The following is a 16,154-nucleotide window of genomic DNA, read 5'->3' as shown; positions in this document are numbered from 1 at the left end:
AGTCCAAATTACACTCAGTGGTATTGTACAGAGTGACAAACATGGCAACCACTGTGACAGGGTTTACATGGAGAGCACTAAGCGATCCCTTGATATTGCCCAAAGTAATGTTATTTTGGTCTTGATCTCTTCTACGAAGACTAAGGAGGAGAAATAGGATCTCCTGTCCCTAAGAATAAAGGGGCTGGTTTTGGCCACTGCACTTTACCCTAAGTGTTTCATCCTCACTCCCCAGTCATGGGTGTTTTCCTTGTGTATCTCAAACATTCAATATCACCTTAGTGATTTATTCAGTTTCCTTGGTTGTAAAATGTTAAGCATTCCCTGTTATTCAAACCAAGTCAAAACAAAGCCTCCATATAAGCCCTTGTAAAATCTACCTAGTCATCTGAGTAATTAGACATTTTCCTAGTTCCAAACGTACCAAAAACCTACAGCCAGCTCCCAAAGAATGTGCCAGTAATTATCCTAACAAACAACAGTTCTCCGCTAAGTGCTAACATACCAATCCATGAAGAAGTCAAGACACATTTAAATTAACATCTCTCCCCACCTGAATTAATCAGCATTTTTAATCATGCAGCATTATTTGATCATGATTATTACTCCAGCAAGTTGTCCATCTTTCTCTGCCCATACAGCATGGAGCTGCCCTTGCTCAAGCCAGGCTGGAACATGCTTTCACTGGCTGAGCAAAGGCACCTATCCTTCCTAACAAGAGGCAAAGCCTCTCCCTTCCAAATGCATTTGCAGCAAATCCTCACAACTAACAGCCAGCCATGGACTTCATGCAGTTCACGACACCTTCAGCACTTGTCTGAGAGGAGGAATTAACCCCACACAGAGATGCAAACATGGAGAATGCTGGAGTGGCTCCATGCTCAGCAGTCCTCACCTTCCCTCCCAGTCACACATCGGTGCTGTTACCTTCACATGCTTATAGACTCCTCTGCAAACACTGCAACTCATTAACACAGAGGAAGCCAACACAGGGAACAGATCAGCAGAAGATGGGAGCTGGCACAGGGAAAGGAGGACATAGCCTGAGGTGTGAGTAAACTGTCAGGATCCACTCAGCTGCTGTGAACCCTTTGCTTCACCCCAGTCAGTTTCCATAGCCCCTGGGGATGTCTGCACCAGAGTTGATGTGAAAGTTCACATGCTGCAAGGCCATCACAGAACACTGAGCAGCAAAATCATTGCACCAGCAACCTCCTGTTCGTGTCCAAGGGATGCATGTGGATGCCCTTCCTGTTTCCTCACCCAGCAGGTAAGCTACAGAGGTGAGCCTGCACACAAAAATGCTTGGACAGTGCCTGGTAAACAATTTCTGATCCCCAGCATCATCTTTTCCCAGATTTCTTTCACAGCTTCCCTCATACCTCCAACAGATGCCAGGTCATATCTGCTCCATGTGCAGTTCAGTCTCAATACACTCCACTTCGCCATTCAAAGCTTAGCAGGAACTTTCAAGTAGGTGACAATGAAGGCAGTAGCCTGTTCTGAACAGGAGCACTGACCCTCAAGTTATCTTACCCTAGCAGACCCCTATCCAGCAAAGCTTCTCTCCACAACCACCCTTCCCTAGACAACCTCCTCAGGCTGCCACCTCCTCCTGTGGCTCCTTCAAGATAGTATGGTACTACATTTTGCCATTCACACCCACTGCTACATCAAGAGACTAGAAAGAACCTGAAGGAAAAGACCCAACATCCCCCCAAAAATTCTTACTTTACAGTGTGAGGAAACCAAGGGAAGTGCTCCAATTCTCTCACAGTCACACAGTAGGACCACCACTCTCAGTTTTTACAGGTGGCAGGAAGAATTTTACATGATGTAACCTTCTGCAAAGGAAAATATTTCAATGCACAGAAGAAAGAAGCAGAATTAAAAAAGGTAAGCATCTCTCCCTTCTGGTATGCAGCAGCTACACCCAGATAGGGAGATAGTTTGAGTCACATTTCTGGGATGACTGAAAGAAAGTACTTGCATTTCAGGAGGACCATGGTCGGTAAGGTAAAAAACCCCAGGTACTACATGTGCTGAAGAAGGAATTTCTGCAAACAGCAGGAGAGAAAGGGAGGCTAGTACAAGTGCAAAACACCATGTAGCCTTGTGTTTCACTGAAAACAAAGTTGCAGAACACTACTATGGTGCCAGTTTAGGCATAGCCCTTTCACACAGGGCAACTCCACGGATGCACCAAGGCAGCCTTCCAGCTGAATGGACTTTCAAGTAAATCACCCAGCAAAGAGCACATTGGAGAGCAGTGCTTTAGAGATCTTCCTCCCACAGCCCAGTTCTTGGTCACCATCTGAGAAGCAGATCCACATCCACATGAGGTCCTCTACTTCAGCACAGAATCACTAGGTTGGAAAAGACCCACAGGATCATCGAGTCCAATCATTCCTATCAACCAGTAAAAAATGCCCCTCAGCACCTCACCCACCCATCTTTTAAACCCCTGGAGCAGGTCGAGGCCATTTCCTCTTGTCCTGTCCCCTGTCACTTGGGAGAAGAGGCCAGCTCCCTCCTCTCTACAACCTCCTTTCAGGTACTCGTAGAGACCAATAAGGTCTCCCTTCAGCCTTCCCTTCTCCAGGCTAAACACCCCAGCTCTCTCAGCCGCTCCTCATAAGAGGAGGTTGTTCTCCAGCCCCTTCACCGGCTTCGTTGCTCTTCTCTGGACTCGCTCCAGAGCCTCAACATCCTTCTTGTAACAAGGGGCCCAGAACCGAACACAGGATTCGAGGAGCGGTCTCACCAGTGCCAAGTACAGAGGGAGAACAACCTCCGTGATGTGCTGGCCACGCCATTTCTGATACAAGCCAAGATGCCATTGGCCTTCTTGGCCACCTGGGCACACTGCTGGCTCATGTTCAGTCCCTGTCAACCAACACCCCCAGGTCCTTCTCCTCCAGGCAGCTTTCCAGCCAGACTTCTCCTAGTCTGTAGCTGCACAGCGTTACTGTGCCCCAAGTGCAGGAGCCGGCATTTGGCCTTGTTAAACCTCGTGCCATTGGACTCCGCCCAGCGGTCCAGCCTGCCCTTTGAAGAGCCTCCCTACCCTCCAGCAGATTAAAACTTCCACCCAGCTTAGTGTCACCTGCAAACTTGCTAAGGGTGCACTCAATGCCTCCATCCAGGTCATTGATAAAGACATTGAACAGGGCTGGACCCAGCTCTGAGCCCTGGGGACACTACTTGTAACTGGCCTCCAGCTGGAGTTAACTCCATTTCCCACCACTCTCTGGGCCCGGCCATCCAACCAGTTTTCCACCCAGGAGAGTGTGCGCCTCTCCAGGCCAGAGGCTGACAGTTCCCTAAGCAGAATGCTACGAGAAACTGTTTCAAAGGCTGAAGTCCAGGAAGATACATCCACAGCCTTTCCCTTGTCCAGCAGCCGAGTCACTTTATCATAGAAGGTGATCAGGTTAGTTTGGCAAGACCTGCCTTTCATGAACCCGTGTTGACTGGGGCTGATCACCCGGTTCTCTTGCCTGTGCTTCATGATAGCACTCAAGATCACCTGTTCCATGACTTTTCCCAGCACTGAGGTCAGACTGACAGGCCTGTAGTTCCCTGGATCCTCCCTGCGACCCTTCTTGTAGATGGGCACAACGTCAGCCAGCCTCCAGTCTGGTGGAACTTCCCCAGTCAGCCAGAACTGCTGGAAGATGATGGAAAGGGGTTTGACAAGCATGTCGACCAACTCCCTCAATACTCTTGGATGGACCCCATCTGGCTCCATAGACTTGTGGGTGTCTAGCTGGGCAAGCAAGTCTCTAACCACCTCCTCTTGGATTACGGGAGCTTTGTTCTGCTCCTCTAACTCCTGCATATGTGCACACAGGGAACAACTTTCCTTACTATTAAAAACTGAGGCAAAGAAGGCATTAAAGTACCTCAGCCTTGTCCTCATCCCCTGTCACAGTTGTTCCATTTGCATCCAGTGGGGACTGAATATTCTCCCTGGTCCTCCTTTTATTGTTAATGTATTTATAGGAAGATTTTTTGTTATCTTTCACTGACTTGGCCAAGCTGAGCTCTAGTTGAGCTTTAGCCCTCCTGATTTTTTCTCTGCACAATCTCACTTCTTCCCTGTAGTCCACCCATACAACTCAGGACCACACAGGCACAGCCTACTCCAGGTGCTGCTTCTATCCAGCCCCTCTGGCTCCAACTTAATGTAGGAGAAATAGTTTAGAAATGGGGTAGGATTTAATGTAAATTAATTTAATGTAAATTTAATTTAATGTAAATTTAATTTAATTTAAAAGTGAAGGGAAGCAACACTGCCTTCCCAAACACATGCCCCTCTTCTAGAAATCCTCTGACTTTGTGCCAAGTTCAAGCCTCTTCCTAGCTAGGAAGGTCTATCCTGTCAACAGAAACCCCAAGGGGAACTTGTAACTGGTGGAAATCTCAGAGGAGATTAAGGCCCACTCTCCTCCGCATCCTCCATTCAGGTCCCCACAGAAAGCTGTTTGACCAAGCAACTAGTTTTGAATATCACGTGCCCCACAGAACAGTTTTCATCCCAGCCGCTCACTTTAACACAAAGAATTTTAAATGCTGCTGTGCCACAGGAAAAATCTTTACTATATGAACTTGAAATAGAGAGGCAGCAGTGCAACTTAAAGGTTTACTAACTCCCGCCTGCTCTGACAGAAAAGCTTGCTGCAAAGACTCTAATGAAATGCAAAGCATGGACCCTATGTAGCATCACAAGACACAATGTTAAATGATGAGGAACAGCAGAATTGAGTGCCCAGGTGCTGCACCCCAGCTGCTACTACAGATACACTCTTTGCTCAGCACAAGCAGTGCAGCATACACCTCACCATGCAATCAGACTAACATCGCTGCAGGAGCTGCAACCTCCACTGCTCCTGACTATTTCAGATTAACAAAAGCCACTTGACACCCACAGCTGCAGACCTGCCATACACTGCACCCTGTACACAGCCTTCGTAGGGCTGTGGAAAGACCTACTCATTCAGCCAGCAGCAGCAGATGTGGCAGCTGGATCCCCACTTACCCCCGGGCTGCAGGAGAAAAGGATACTCAGGAAAAACAAGCAAAGGTGTTTGAAACAACAGGGCTGAAACCAGACGGCCCCACTACTACACACAAACTCCTTGTACAAAAGCTATGATCCTAGAAGGTCCCAAGTTGCCCCAGTTCTCCCATCAATGCCTCAGGCCTCAGGGCATACAATCTGAGCACTTTCACCAGCCCCACTTTCACAGATTACTTGAGTGACTCCATAGCTTCTCCATCAAAACCCAGTTCTACACCATCTGCCCAGATACCCTCACACCCTATGCATCACACAGGTTCCTCCAGGCACTTCCACCAGCTGCCAGCTATTTGCTGTTGCCCACATAATTCAAGCACCCAGGACCCACCTGAAATGCCAAGTTCTGTGTAGGCTCACCCTAATCCTCTACTACACCAAGGCAGGGCCAGGGTCATTACACTGCATTTTCTGGTCATCTATGGATTTGCAAACAAGCAAACTATGTTGTGAGCCGATTTTCAGATCTGCAGCTATCAGCATAAACGATAATGCAGAACTAAAAGTCCTTGATAGCAACAAACAGTTCGGTTTTTATTTCAGTTAAACCGCCCCTGATAAGAGGTTGGATGAGATGGAAACCCAACCAACTTTGTGTAGTTGAGGGTGCAATGGAGAGAATAGGATTCAAAACAGGTTACAAGAGGGCCTCCACATCCTCTGCAGGCCACCAGGATCAATATGAATTGCACTGGAATCCAGTACAAAAATCAGAAGTGCCCCAATTGCTCTTCCAGCCCCTCCCATACAGGCATCTCCTTTCACAGCATAGGGACTCCTTGAAGAGGGGCACATTCCCTTTGATGCTTGCCCCCTTCAAGACCTTCAACTGCAGATAAGAAAGGCTGAACGAGACACAAGCAGAGAAAGTTGCTGCCAGGCAGATAACGCAAGGTGCTGTCAGCACAGATAAGCTGTTATAAACCAAGATCATCTGCAGTTGCAGGACCCAAGTTTTCCTCAACCCTGTGCTATCTTCCTGCCCGCAATGCTACACAGCACTACAACTGTGTTTAACATTTAAGCTAAGATAGTTGCCAGTCCCATGAGCAAGCAGCTAGCCCTACGAGAAGGGTAGTGCCAGTGAGTCCAACCTGCTATCTGGACAGCACAGAAGACAGAGGGATTTGGGGGGTTGTACAGCTTGCAAAGCTTTACATTCCTGCGAGGTCAGCATGATGACTCTGTTCCCGTTTTGCTTACTTGCTGTGTCCCCGTTTAAAAAAAATAAAAAGAGGAGCGCTTCCAATATCCATCTTTGGCACATTTAAATCCTCAGAGACATTCTGCTAAAGTCAGACCTAAAAAGCACGGCTTTCATACAAGGTTTTCCTCCCATGTGGGCTAAAAGAAGCACAGACAGGGATACACCCGCATATATATACACAGACCAGAGATAAGGAAAGACTGGGGACTGGAGCAGGTGGAAGAGCAGCAAAAAAGGAACAGATGCCCAGCCTGAGGCACTCGCTGGGCTAATGCCCTGTTAACAGAACACAGAACATGGGACAATGGGGCACGGGGAGCCAGACACCCCAATCCCTACCACCAACACACTAGATTTTTGGGGTGGCTGTACCCCAACACATCGGGGGAGGGCACAGCGCAGCCCTTCAAAGACCTGGTGCAGAGAGGCAGCAGCCACTCCCACCTCCTTTATAGGGTCAGAGGATCCCTGTAGCCCCCTTCCCACCCCCAAAATCCACTGAAAGAGGAGGGGACCCCTGCCCATCACTGCGGTAGGACACCCCAAAACAGAGGGAACCCTAAAATGGAGAAAAGGGCGGCAAAGCTAGGGGAAAGGAGAGCAGAGGAAGCAGCCCCCCGAGGCCTCGCGGGTGGGCGAAGGACTCTCGACCCACGGGTCCGAGTTCCTCGCCCACCCGCGAGGCCTCGGGAGAAGAGGAGACTGTGCGCCCGTTACCTGGGGACGCAGCTCGGGCTGGAACCGTCGATCTCCCACGTGGCGAAGAGGTTCATAGGCACGGGGCGCCCCAGGGCCCCGGCCCCGCCCGGGAAGCTGAGGCGGCTCCGTTCCGCCGCCGCCGCCATCGCTGCCGCCCCTCCCGCGCGCCCACCGGCACCCGCCGCACCGCCCCTCCCCGGCGGCCGGGGGGTCACGTGACGGGGCGGGGGCGAAGGGGCGGGGCTAACTGAGGCCGGGACGGCGTCGCGCGCGGGGCGGGGGCGTGGTCTGAAAGGGGCGTGTCTTCCGGAGTGGGCGCGGTCTGAGGGGCGGGGCCGCGCCGAGGGACGTGTCCTGAGTCGGGCGTGGCAGCTAATGGGCGCGGCCTGCGCCAGGGTGGGCGCGCCCGCGCGGGGGGCGGAGCTGTACTCTGGGTGTGTCCTTACGCCGGAGGGTACCGCACGAGGGGCGTGGTTGTTGCGAGGGGGCGTGGCCTGCTAAGGGCGTTCGTGACGAGGGGGTGTGGTTTGACAGACGGGGCGTGTTTCGCCTTGAGGGGTTTGTGATGAGGGGGCCTGACCTGCCCGGGCCGCGGTGACATCGAGGGCGCGGTCTGTCCCGGGCGGGGCGGCTCCCAGAGCCGGGTGGCGCTGCCGCCTGCCCCCATCCGCGGAGCCGGAAGTGACTGTGCTGCCGAGGCCGTGGCACCGGATGTCGTCGAGGCCGTTTCCGGCTGGCTCCGTGGCAGGCGGTGGCGGCGGCGGGCGGGCCGCAACGGGGAGCGGAGATGGTGCTGCTGACTATGATCGCCCGCGTGGCGGACGGGCTGCCGCTCGCCGCCTCTATGCAGGAGGACGAGCAGGTGGGGCCGCGCGGGCGGGGCCGAGGCGCGGGGGAGGCCGCGCGGCACTTTTCGGCCCCACGGGATCACTCTCAGTCCTTTGACAGCCTTACGGGTCCCCTTGCAGCCCCACGAGGCCACTCTCGCCCCCCTCTCAGCGCGTTCGCAGCTTCGGGGGACTCCTCTCAGCCCCCACGCGGCCCCAGAGAGTCCCTTGCAGCCTCCTCTCGGCCTCTGTCAGCCCTTCTTATAAACTAGATGGCTCTTCCGCGAGATCTTTCCGGCTGGAGAGCCGTCTCTGTGCTGCTAGGAGCGAGCTCCTCCTCCTCCTCGAGCTGAGCCCGGGATCCCCCCCTTTAAGCCCCCCTGATTGCGGGAAGGTGGTGTTTTCCAGTAGCAGCTATTCCCAACAGCCTGTCCTCCCTTCACAGTCAGGCCGTGACCTGCAACAGTACCAGAGTCAAGCGAAGCAGCTCTTCCGCAAGCTGAACGAGCAGTCCCCCACGAGGTGCACTCTCGAAGCAGGTGCCATGGCTTTCCAGTGAGTATCTGTAGGTGCCATAGGGAAATGGGCAAATGCTGCCATGGAAATAAAGGAAGTTGCTTCTGGGTCAGGGTGAGGACTTTTTAGAAATTGGGCTGCCTGAGAGAGGGTGAGCTGTTCCACTCTTTGCCCTTCTGGTTGAAGTGTAATAGCTGCTCAGCAGGGAGAGCAGCTGAGTTGTTCCTTCTTGACACTCGGTGTTTCAGCCAAGTTCATAGTTCTGCTGTTGCTGAAAACAATGTGGATTCTCTTCCTTTTAAGCTTTTTCTGCTTATTGGCATCTTACCCTCTAAGTGTGTCTTCTGTGCCTCCTGTGCCTTTTCATTTTCAAAAAGAGGTGTCCTTGGTAAAAGCAGCAGCTCTTGCACAAGATTTTCCTCCCTGTGTGTCCCGTAGGAATGTACCTTTTCATGTGTTACCTTTGTGTGTAGAAAGCACACAGAGCATCTCTGAGCTTCTTTAGTTATTTCTTTAATATCTGACAAACTTTTTTACTCTCACGTCGTAGATTCAGTCTTATGGTTGCCAAATGTGTTCAGAGCGTTTAATTCATTTCCCAAACTGTTCGGACACTCTCTATTAGAAAGCACTTTTGGATTTCTCCAGCAGCGCACTAACAAGGGAACTGGAGTTTAAAATAATGAAAACTTGCGGAGTGCAGGTCAGACATCCTGACTCCCTGATCATCAGGGATCTGGAAAGGCAAGTAAATGGAAAAAGAGCTGACAGCCAATAAAGGGCAGGAGGGCAAGCATTGAGAAAGGAAGTGCTTCTTTACATGCCATGTAATTACCTAGCAGGTAATGCTGGAGAACCGAATCAGGCCTGGGATCTTGTCGGGAATCAGAATGGTGCTACTTGGCAGAAGTGTTTGAGGTCTCTGAGTTCAGGTGCCACATGAGATCACCAAGACAGAGTTGTGAAGTCTTACCAGCAATGCACCAAGATTTCCCATGCTCGGCAGCGTTTGTGCCACGTTGCAAGCAGCAGGATCCCTATTGCTTCCCCAGCCCTGGTGAGCAGGTTACGTGTTTACAGCTGGGTGAAGGGGAGATGGCCTTTGAATGCAGGCAAGGCTGGCTTTGGGTCTCTGCTTCTATAACAAGGGCCCTGAGCAGATCTCCTGCCATGTTCTTTTCTTCAGAGATTCAGTGACACAAAAAGACAGGAAGAGGAGTTTTTGGGGAGGGATATCTTTGGTAAAAGCCATGCGGTTTTGAGAGCACCTTCTGTTGTGGCTGGCTTATGCATGATGACTGTGGCAAAATTTTTTTAATCTTTTTTTTTCTGTTGACCTCTGGTTGCCTTTGATCAGGAGTTTTCATGGTTAGAGAATGGCCCTGGTTGGAATAGACAGGCTGTCCCTGTCGCCTGGCAGGTTTGGGTGTTGTTGCCAGGGTTAACTGCAAAATCCTGCTCTGCATCGTCCTCTTTCTAGGAGCTGAAACTTCCTAGAATTCAAAACCTCTAATTTTAAATATTTCCCTGGCACTGCAGGAGTGTAGCTCTGAGTGGCAGTGAATCCTTCTGAAAGAGTCTGGATAGATCCTAGTAAATCTCTTCTTGTCTTGCTGCTGTGATGCAAGTGGAGCAATGTCTGGGAAGGCTGAGCTGCTTGCAATGCCCGGGAAATGGAAGCCTGTTAGCAGTGGCTGTGATATCACTGGTTCTGACAAGGCAGGAGGCCTTGGACAAGCTTATGTTTTGACACCTGTGTCAGGGGAACAGCCAGGTTACCTGGCCGGCAGGCAAGGAAGGGAGTGTTTCTCCTTCTGTCTTGAGTTAGTCCCTAGACAAGTTCCGTGGGGACTGGCTGCTGCAAAGCGCTCAAGTGCTGCCTGTTAAGGTGGGACATTAGGGCAGGACCCATATAAAAGGTACTTTCAGGTCAGAAAACTTCCTGTGATAACCGCACAGGAAGGAAAAGAAACAGGTGAGTTAGAAATATAGTCTAAAATGATGCTGATTGATGACCGTGCTGTTAGTTAATACAGCACATCTTTTTTTCCTGCCAAATCCGAGCCCTGGCTGCTGAGGGCAGCATAAACTAGGACAGAGCACTTTGTGGTGCAGGTTACAAGCATGGCTAAGGATACTGCTGAACTTGCTGAGGTGGTGCTAAACGTTTTTGCCATGATCAATTCAGAGAAGAGTCTAGTCTTGCTGAAATGTGAAGCTTAAACTGCGACTGCTGAAACGATTTTAAATGTTTACACTTGAGCTCCAAAAGCCGTGTCACTCTTTCAGCTACAGCTCTCGGTGTGCGTGACTGTACAGGTATAGAAACCAGTGGAGTCTGCTGTGCCACCCATCAGCAGTTGACCTTTGGCTGGCGAATGACTGAAGTGGCTCTTACCTGTCATGTTGAAAACAACCCTTGGCCTTTGCCACTGTTACCAGGATAAAGCTTTTCTCTCTCAAAATTGATCCAAGGGAACGATAAGAAACCTCTTGGCTATACTTTGTGCAGAAATCTGGAGTATGCAAGTCAGTGGTGGCAAATGGCACTGCCTTCCCCTGGTGCGCATGCGCTGCTGAGCAGTCGGCATGATCCGGTGCTGTAATAAAGCTTGGAAGCGTGCACCACAAGTCAAGCCGAGAAGCCCAGCCATACTCTGATGTCGAGCTGGGGTCAACAGAACTGCCTGAATCTGGGACAGCGAGATGAGTGTGCTCCCTGTGGTGCTAACAGATCAGCTCTAAATCTGACACATTAAATACCACATCAAGGGAAAAGCAAGTGAGAAACGTGGCTGAGGAGCTCAGGCAGGACCAGCTGCTCAGGCCAGACTGCCCTCATCTGGAGATTGCTTATTTCAAAAGACTTTTTCAAATATTGCTGTCCATGACAGTGGATAAATCAAGCTCTGGGGGTGATTTGTAGCAACTCCAAGCTGCCAAGCATGTTTCCAAGGGTAAAGGAAGAACAGGGGCATGATTGGGATTAGCCTTACATACCAGTGCAGTCCAGCTGAGGGTCATGAAAAGGAATAAAAGCATGGTCTCATCGGGATACACTTTTAGAATGGATTATAGTAACTGGAGTTTCTTGCTTCCAGTCAGGTGTATCAGTTGTTGTTTGAAGGCTGGCAGGTTTCACACACAGGCCATATAGAGGCAGGAGAAATGGGTACTCCTGAGCCTAGAAGCAAGCCACGGGTGGTTAATTTGAAGGCTTTGGACCTGCTGGGGTGTCTGGGAAAAGAGTGTGAAGGGGCTATTGTTTTGTGAGCCTGATGCAACTATTAGCAAATTTTAAGCTACTTATTTAACAGCAGTGCCCCCGTGACAGGGTCAGTTCTTTATTATGCTGCTAATCTTTATGCTAACCAGACTGCCACATAATTGCATTATGTGGAAAGTCAAGGGAAGGTAACGTCAAAGCAGCATTTAATTTCCACCCTGAATAATACAGATAAACATTCAAAAGTGTATGCAGAGTTATCTACTGTCTCTGCTCCCTTGGTTTTGGTGGATATATTGTTGCCTTTATTTTTCTCTTGGCTAAATGAGGAGAAAAAAGTAGTTGGGAATGTGCAGCAGCAGGAAGTTGTAGCAAAGCCAAATAACCTTAATAATCTCAGGATTGATTCTATCTCACCCCTTATTTCAGTAGGCTTTTTGGCTGAATTACAGTGAAAGTCCCCTGTTTTCAGTGCTGACAGACACACTGGAGCTCATGCTGGAGCAAGGGCAACACTGATCCTCTGTGAACCCCAGTACAAGTTGGATGCAATGGGGTGGTGGGAGGAGGAGAGCACCTCTCCACGTGTTCAGGTATGGAACAGACCAAGCAGCACTGTGCAACAAGAGCAGCCCCTGCTTCAACGCACGTTTTGGAGCTCCTGGCATCAGAGCCAAACAGCTGGTAGCACGGCCACCCATGGCAAACCTGGAGGGAAAGTCACCAGAACCCAGATTGCGCCAGTATTTTACCCCAGCTGTCTTTGATGCCATCCATGTGGATAACAACATCCCACCACCAGGCTGGTGTTGGAGGGGAGGGGATACCCAGCCCTCCAAAACAGAAAGTGGAAGTTTGCAGTCACTGGGTGGCTTTTTAGCACACTGAGACCAAATCCTTGTGCGTGTCCTAATCTCAGGGCAGAGCTTCCCGTTTGTGGGCCTCAGGTACTTGGCTGTGCTGTGTTGTCTTAGAGCTGTGTTGGCAACCTCCCCTTCTAGTCTGCTGGCAAACTTACTTGTGTTTCTCTCCCTTGGACTGCTGGAGGAAGGGCATGTGTCCTCCCTTTTTAACTCCAAAATCATAATGTTGTTGTTGGTATTTTAAGTTGATGTTACTCTCAGGCCAACTTTGTTCCATTGACGTTAAAGCTCAGGGCTGTTGGCATAGGTATAGGGTCTGAGACTACAAGAAAATGTATTTTAGGTAAAATAAAAATGAGTCATTACTTTGTAGGAAGGTTTACACCTGACAAACTGCATTACCCTAGTGCAAACTGCCTCCAAGGGAAAGCAAAGTGGAAGTACCTGTATGCAGTTCTCATTGCCTCGTAGCAATAAAGGTATGCTGGGTGGTGCTTGCTAGGATAGGTACAAAATTGATTCATTAATCCTCTCTCTGCTGTTCTTTCAGCTACATCATTGAGAAAGGAGTGTGTTACCTGGTCCTGTGTGAAGCTGCATTCCCCAAGAAGCTGGCTTTTGCATACCTGGAAGACTTGCATTCAGAGTTTGATGAGCAGCATGGCAAGAAGGTGCCAACGGTCTCCAGGCCCTATTCCTTCATTGAATTTGGTGAGGTCCCTCTCTTTGTGGCTAGTTAGGAAACTTCTTGCTGAGGATGAGCAGCAACACAGGGATCCTTTCCAGGTTAGCCTCTGGAATTGATAGTTCAGCCTCTTCTTAGCACCAGAGAAGCTATTTGTTCTGAGCAAGAGAATAGAGGATGGGTAGGGAAATGGTACATGTTCTTTGATTCAGATTTCCTGCTTGAAGTCTCTTGGCCTCTCTCCAGTGTGTGTTTGCGTGCAGTCTGCTGGCTGTCTCGGCAGTGCTCCCACTCTGATAAGCCCCTCTTGTTCCAGACACCTACATCCAGAAAACCAAGAAGCTGTACATTGACAGCCGTGCGAGGAGGAACCTGGGCTCCATCAACACAGAGCTGCAAGATGTGCAGAGGATCATGGTGGCCAACATCGAGGAAGTCTTACAGCGAGGAGAGGCACTTTCAGGTAGAGGGAATAGCCAATATTTGGCATACAGTTCCTTGTCTCCTCAGTCAGCTGGGTGAGTCCCTGGGTCAGCATTCTGGAGGGAAAGGCTTGTTGATCCCTGAGCTTCCTGAGAAAAACAACAGACTCAGTTTGAGTTGGATCAGTTGCATTCTGCAGCACCTGGCAGGTACTGGTGCTTTTTTTGAGCAAGACCAGCATCTCACCAGCTTGGGTGGCTCTCATCCCGGCAGGAGCAGCGCTGTAGCACCGTAGGTAGGTACAGGGTGTGTGAAACTGCTGCGCTTACAGCTGCTCCAGAGAAACTTGTGCAGTTAATGTCATGGTTGGGGAACTTCTATTTGAGGTAATGTTGATTAACTTCTCTCCCTTTTCCCTTTAACAGCTCTTGATTCCAAGGCCAACAGCTTGTCCAGTTTGTCCAAGAAGTATCGTCAGGACGCGAAGTATCTGAACATGCGTTCCACTTATGCCAAACTTGCAGCCGTAGCTGTGTTCTTTATCATGTTGATCGTCTATGTGAGATTCTGGTGGCTGTGAGCCAGTTGCAGTGACAGAAGAGGGAAAGCCGGTAGCCTGGCAGGTGTATTTGTGCAGGACACTGTTCACGGGGGATGTGCATTAGAATCCACACAGGACCACCACCTTGATGGAAGTGTCCTGACATTGTTAGGTGACACCTGACTACTACACCTCTCAGTGAAGCCTAACAATAGGCATGAAGCCTTGATGACTACAGGCTTTCCCTTGGAGGTAGTTTGCACTAGGGTACTGCAGGGTATGGCTCCCACAGGCCTGCCCCCCTCCTGGGGACACACTCTGGGAACAGTCACAGTTGAGCATAATCACCTTGTACATCCTCCTGTTGAGTAGCTCTAGTCGGAACTGGACTCTAATGAACATTCCTTGTGTTGGCCATGTCTGCTGTTTTAGAATCTGGGTCTGCAGTTCTTTCTTTTTTAAAGACAAGACTCCCCTGTTTAAGGCAAATACTGCACTGTACATAGAGTAGCTTTCACCTCTGTTAGAATAGCTGTTGTTTTCTGTGTCTGTCATCTTTGCTTGTTACACTTTAAATTACTTTAGGAAGAAATGGATGTTAAATTATGCCTTAAAATACATTCTGTCTAGAAGTAGGAGAGGCATTGAAAGGCTTCTACGTTACCAATTCCTACAAAATTGATCTACAGGTTTGTAAGCGTCCACTTTCCCTCTCCTGACAGCTCTGTATGACTGGCTCAGTATGTTTCTGTGTGAGCAGGGTGGATAATTCAAGTGCTGTCAGAGCGGGCACAGTGCAAACTGTGTCAGCACTCTGGTTTTCCCTTCTATCTGCAGATTCACTACTTTATTTCCTTCATTTTTATAACTGAGCTTGCTTTCCAAAATGTGTTAAAACTGCCAGCATTTCATCTCTGGGATGCTTGTTTTCTTTCTCTTTCCCCCACCAAAAGTAACCAAAAAAACCAAATGAATGTTGTTGTGAAGAAAAGGCAGCGTTTCCTTAAACAACACCTTAACTTTATGTGAAGGATTGAAAGGGATAACTTTAAAGCAGGGATATCCTCTGGAAACACTACCTTTTTTTCCGTGGTCACCTTCTCCCTACCTCACTGGGGAAGCTGAAACTAAGTGAAGAAAAATGAATCATGGGGCAGTAGTGTATGGCTTCTTTCTCAGGGGCCAATCTATAGATTTCCATTATAATGTGATTATTTTATTTTAATTTTTTTTGGTCCACCTGTGCTAAGAATAACATTTTATCAGTCAGCTTTTGTTTTTATTCAAAAGAAGAGAAAAAAATAAACCCCACAGGTCAAGCATTCTTCTGCATTCAAGTGCCTGCCACTTGGTAGGAAGCAGCCAGTGTTACAGAAGGAAGCTTCAGGACTCCCCAGCACCTTTTACAAGCACATAACCTTGAGTAGTTCTGGAAGTATAAACTGACCTGGAAGTGTTTCCCAACACTGTATGGGAAACAGAGAGCTGTTGTCCTGTCTGGGAACACCCCCAGCTTTGCACAGTGTTGGATGGGCAGGGAAGTAGCAGGTACTCGTCCACCAATACACCTGGGAAATCTGACTTACCAGGTAGTCTAAAATCATCTGGTGTCTGCATGATGCCTCCAAGTGTTACTTTGTAGATTGCCTTAGCATTATGATTATCATTATTTTTGATCCTTTTAAGTGTTATCCCTAGCAGGTGAATGTCCCAGTTATGTGGGCCTGTGTGATGTAGGTGCTGAAAGGTGAGCAGACACTGACCACAGGTGGATTGTTTGGACTGTGGGGACTGACACTTCTGCAGTGAGGGGCAGCTAGGCAAGCAGTTGCCTCCAGCAGTGAAATAAATGCTTCTGGAAAATCCCCTCTGCAGCCTGGAGTTTCCTGTGTCTCATTTTGCTGATCTCTGAGACTGCTTTTTTCCACTCCAGGGACACAAGAGTGTAAAGGCTCCACAGCTGAAGCCACCTGGGATAACATCTCCTTTTTTTTGGAGGCAAAGCTAGTAGAAAAACATGATCTTGGACCTTTTCTGGCAGAGAGACGATGCAGGGCTGGTCATGCAGGGCTCTCTTTCCTGGCTGG

General features: G+C 49.5%; 2 protein-coding genes across 12 annotated transcripts in view; one reads left to right on the top strand and one right to left on the bottom strand.

Annotated features, from left to right (window-relative positions):
- Positions 1-7,171, bottom strand: part of PACS2 (phosphofurin acidic cluster sorting protein 2) — an 80,552-nt gene extending 73,381 nt beyond the window's left edge. For 5 of the 11 annotated variants that reach the window (XM_069862438.1, XM_069862435.1, XM_069862437.1 and 2 more), the window contains exon 1: positions 7,005-7,169. In XM_069862438.1, coding sequence (XP_069718539.1) covers positions 7,005-7,132 — 128 coding nt within the window. In that variant the 5' untranslated portion in view covers positions 7,133-7,169. Of the gene's footprint in view, positions 1-7,004 lie in introns of all 11 variants that reach the window. The other 6 variants (XM_069862440.1, XM_069862441.1, XM_069862442.1 and 3 more) reach the window with 3 other exon arrangements.
- A 511-nt stretch (positions 7,172-7,682) lies between these two features.
- SEC22B (SEC22 homolog B, vesicle trafficking protein) lies at positions 7,683-15,934 on the top strand. Its single transcript, XM_069862434.1, is given in 6 exon segments — positions 7,683-7,747; positions 7,749-7,848; positions 8,259-8,368; positions 12,969-13,129; positions 13,420-13,566; positions 13,952-15,934. Coding segments are annotated over 6 exon segments (723 nt in total). The 5' UTR covers positions 7,683-7,697; the 3' UTR covers positions 14,107-15,934.
- The last annotated feature ends 220 nt before the right edge of the window (positions 15,935-16,154 follow it).

Source organism: Phaenicophaeus curvirostris, chromosome 8 (genome assembly GCF_032191515.1).
Source record: "Phaenicophaeus curvirostris isolate KB17595 chromosome 8, BPBGC_Pcur_1.0, whole genome shotgun sequence".
NCBI classification, from domain to species: Eukaryota; Metazoa; Chordata; class Aves; order Cuculiformes; family Cuculidae; genus Phaenicophaeus; species Phaenicophaeus curvirostris.
Note: the sequence above shows the minus strand (reverse complement) of the source record. Positions and strands in the feature narration are given on the sequence as shown.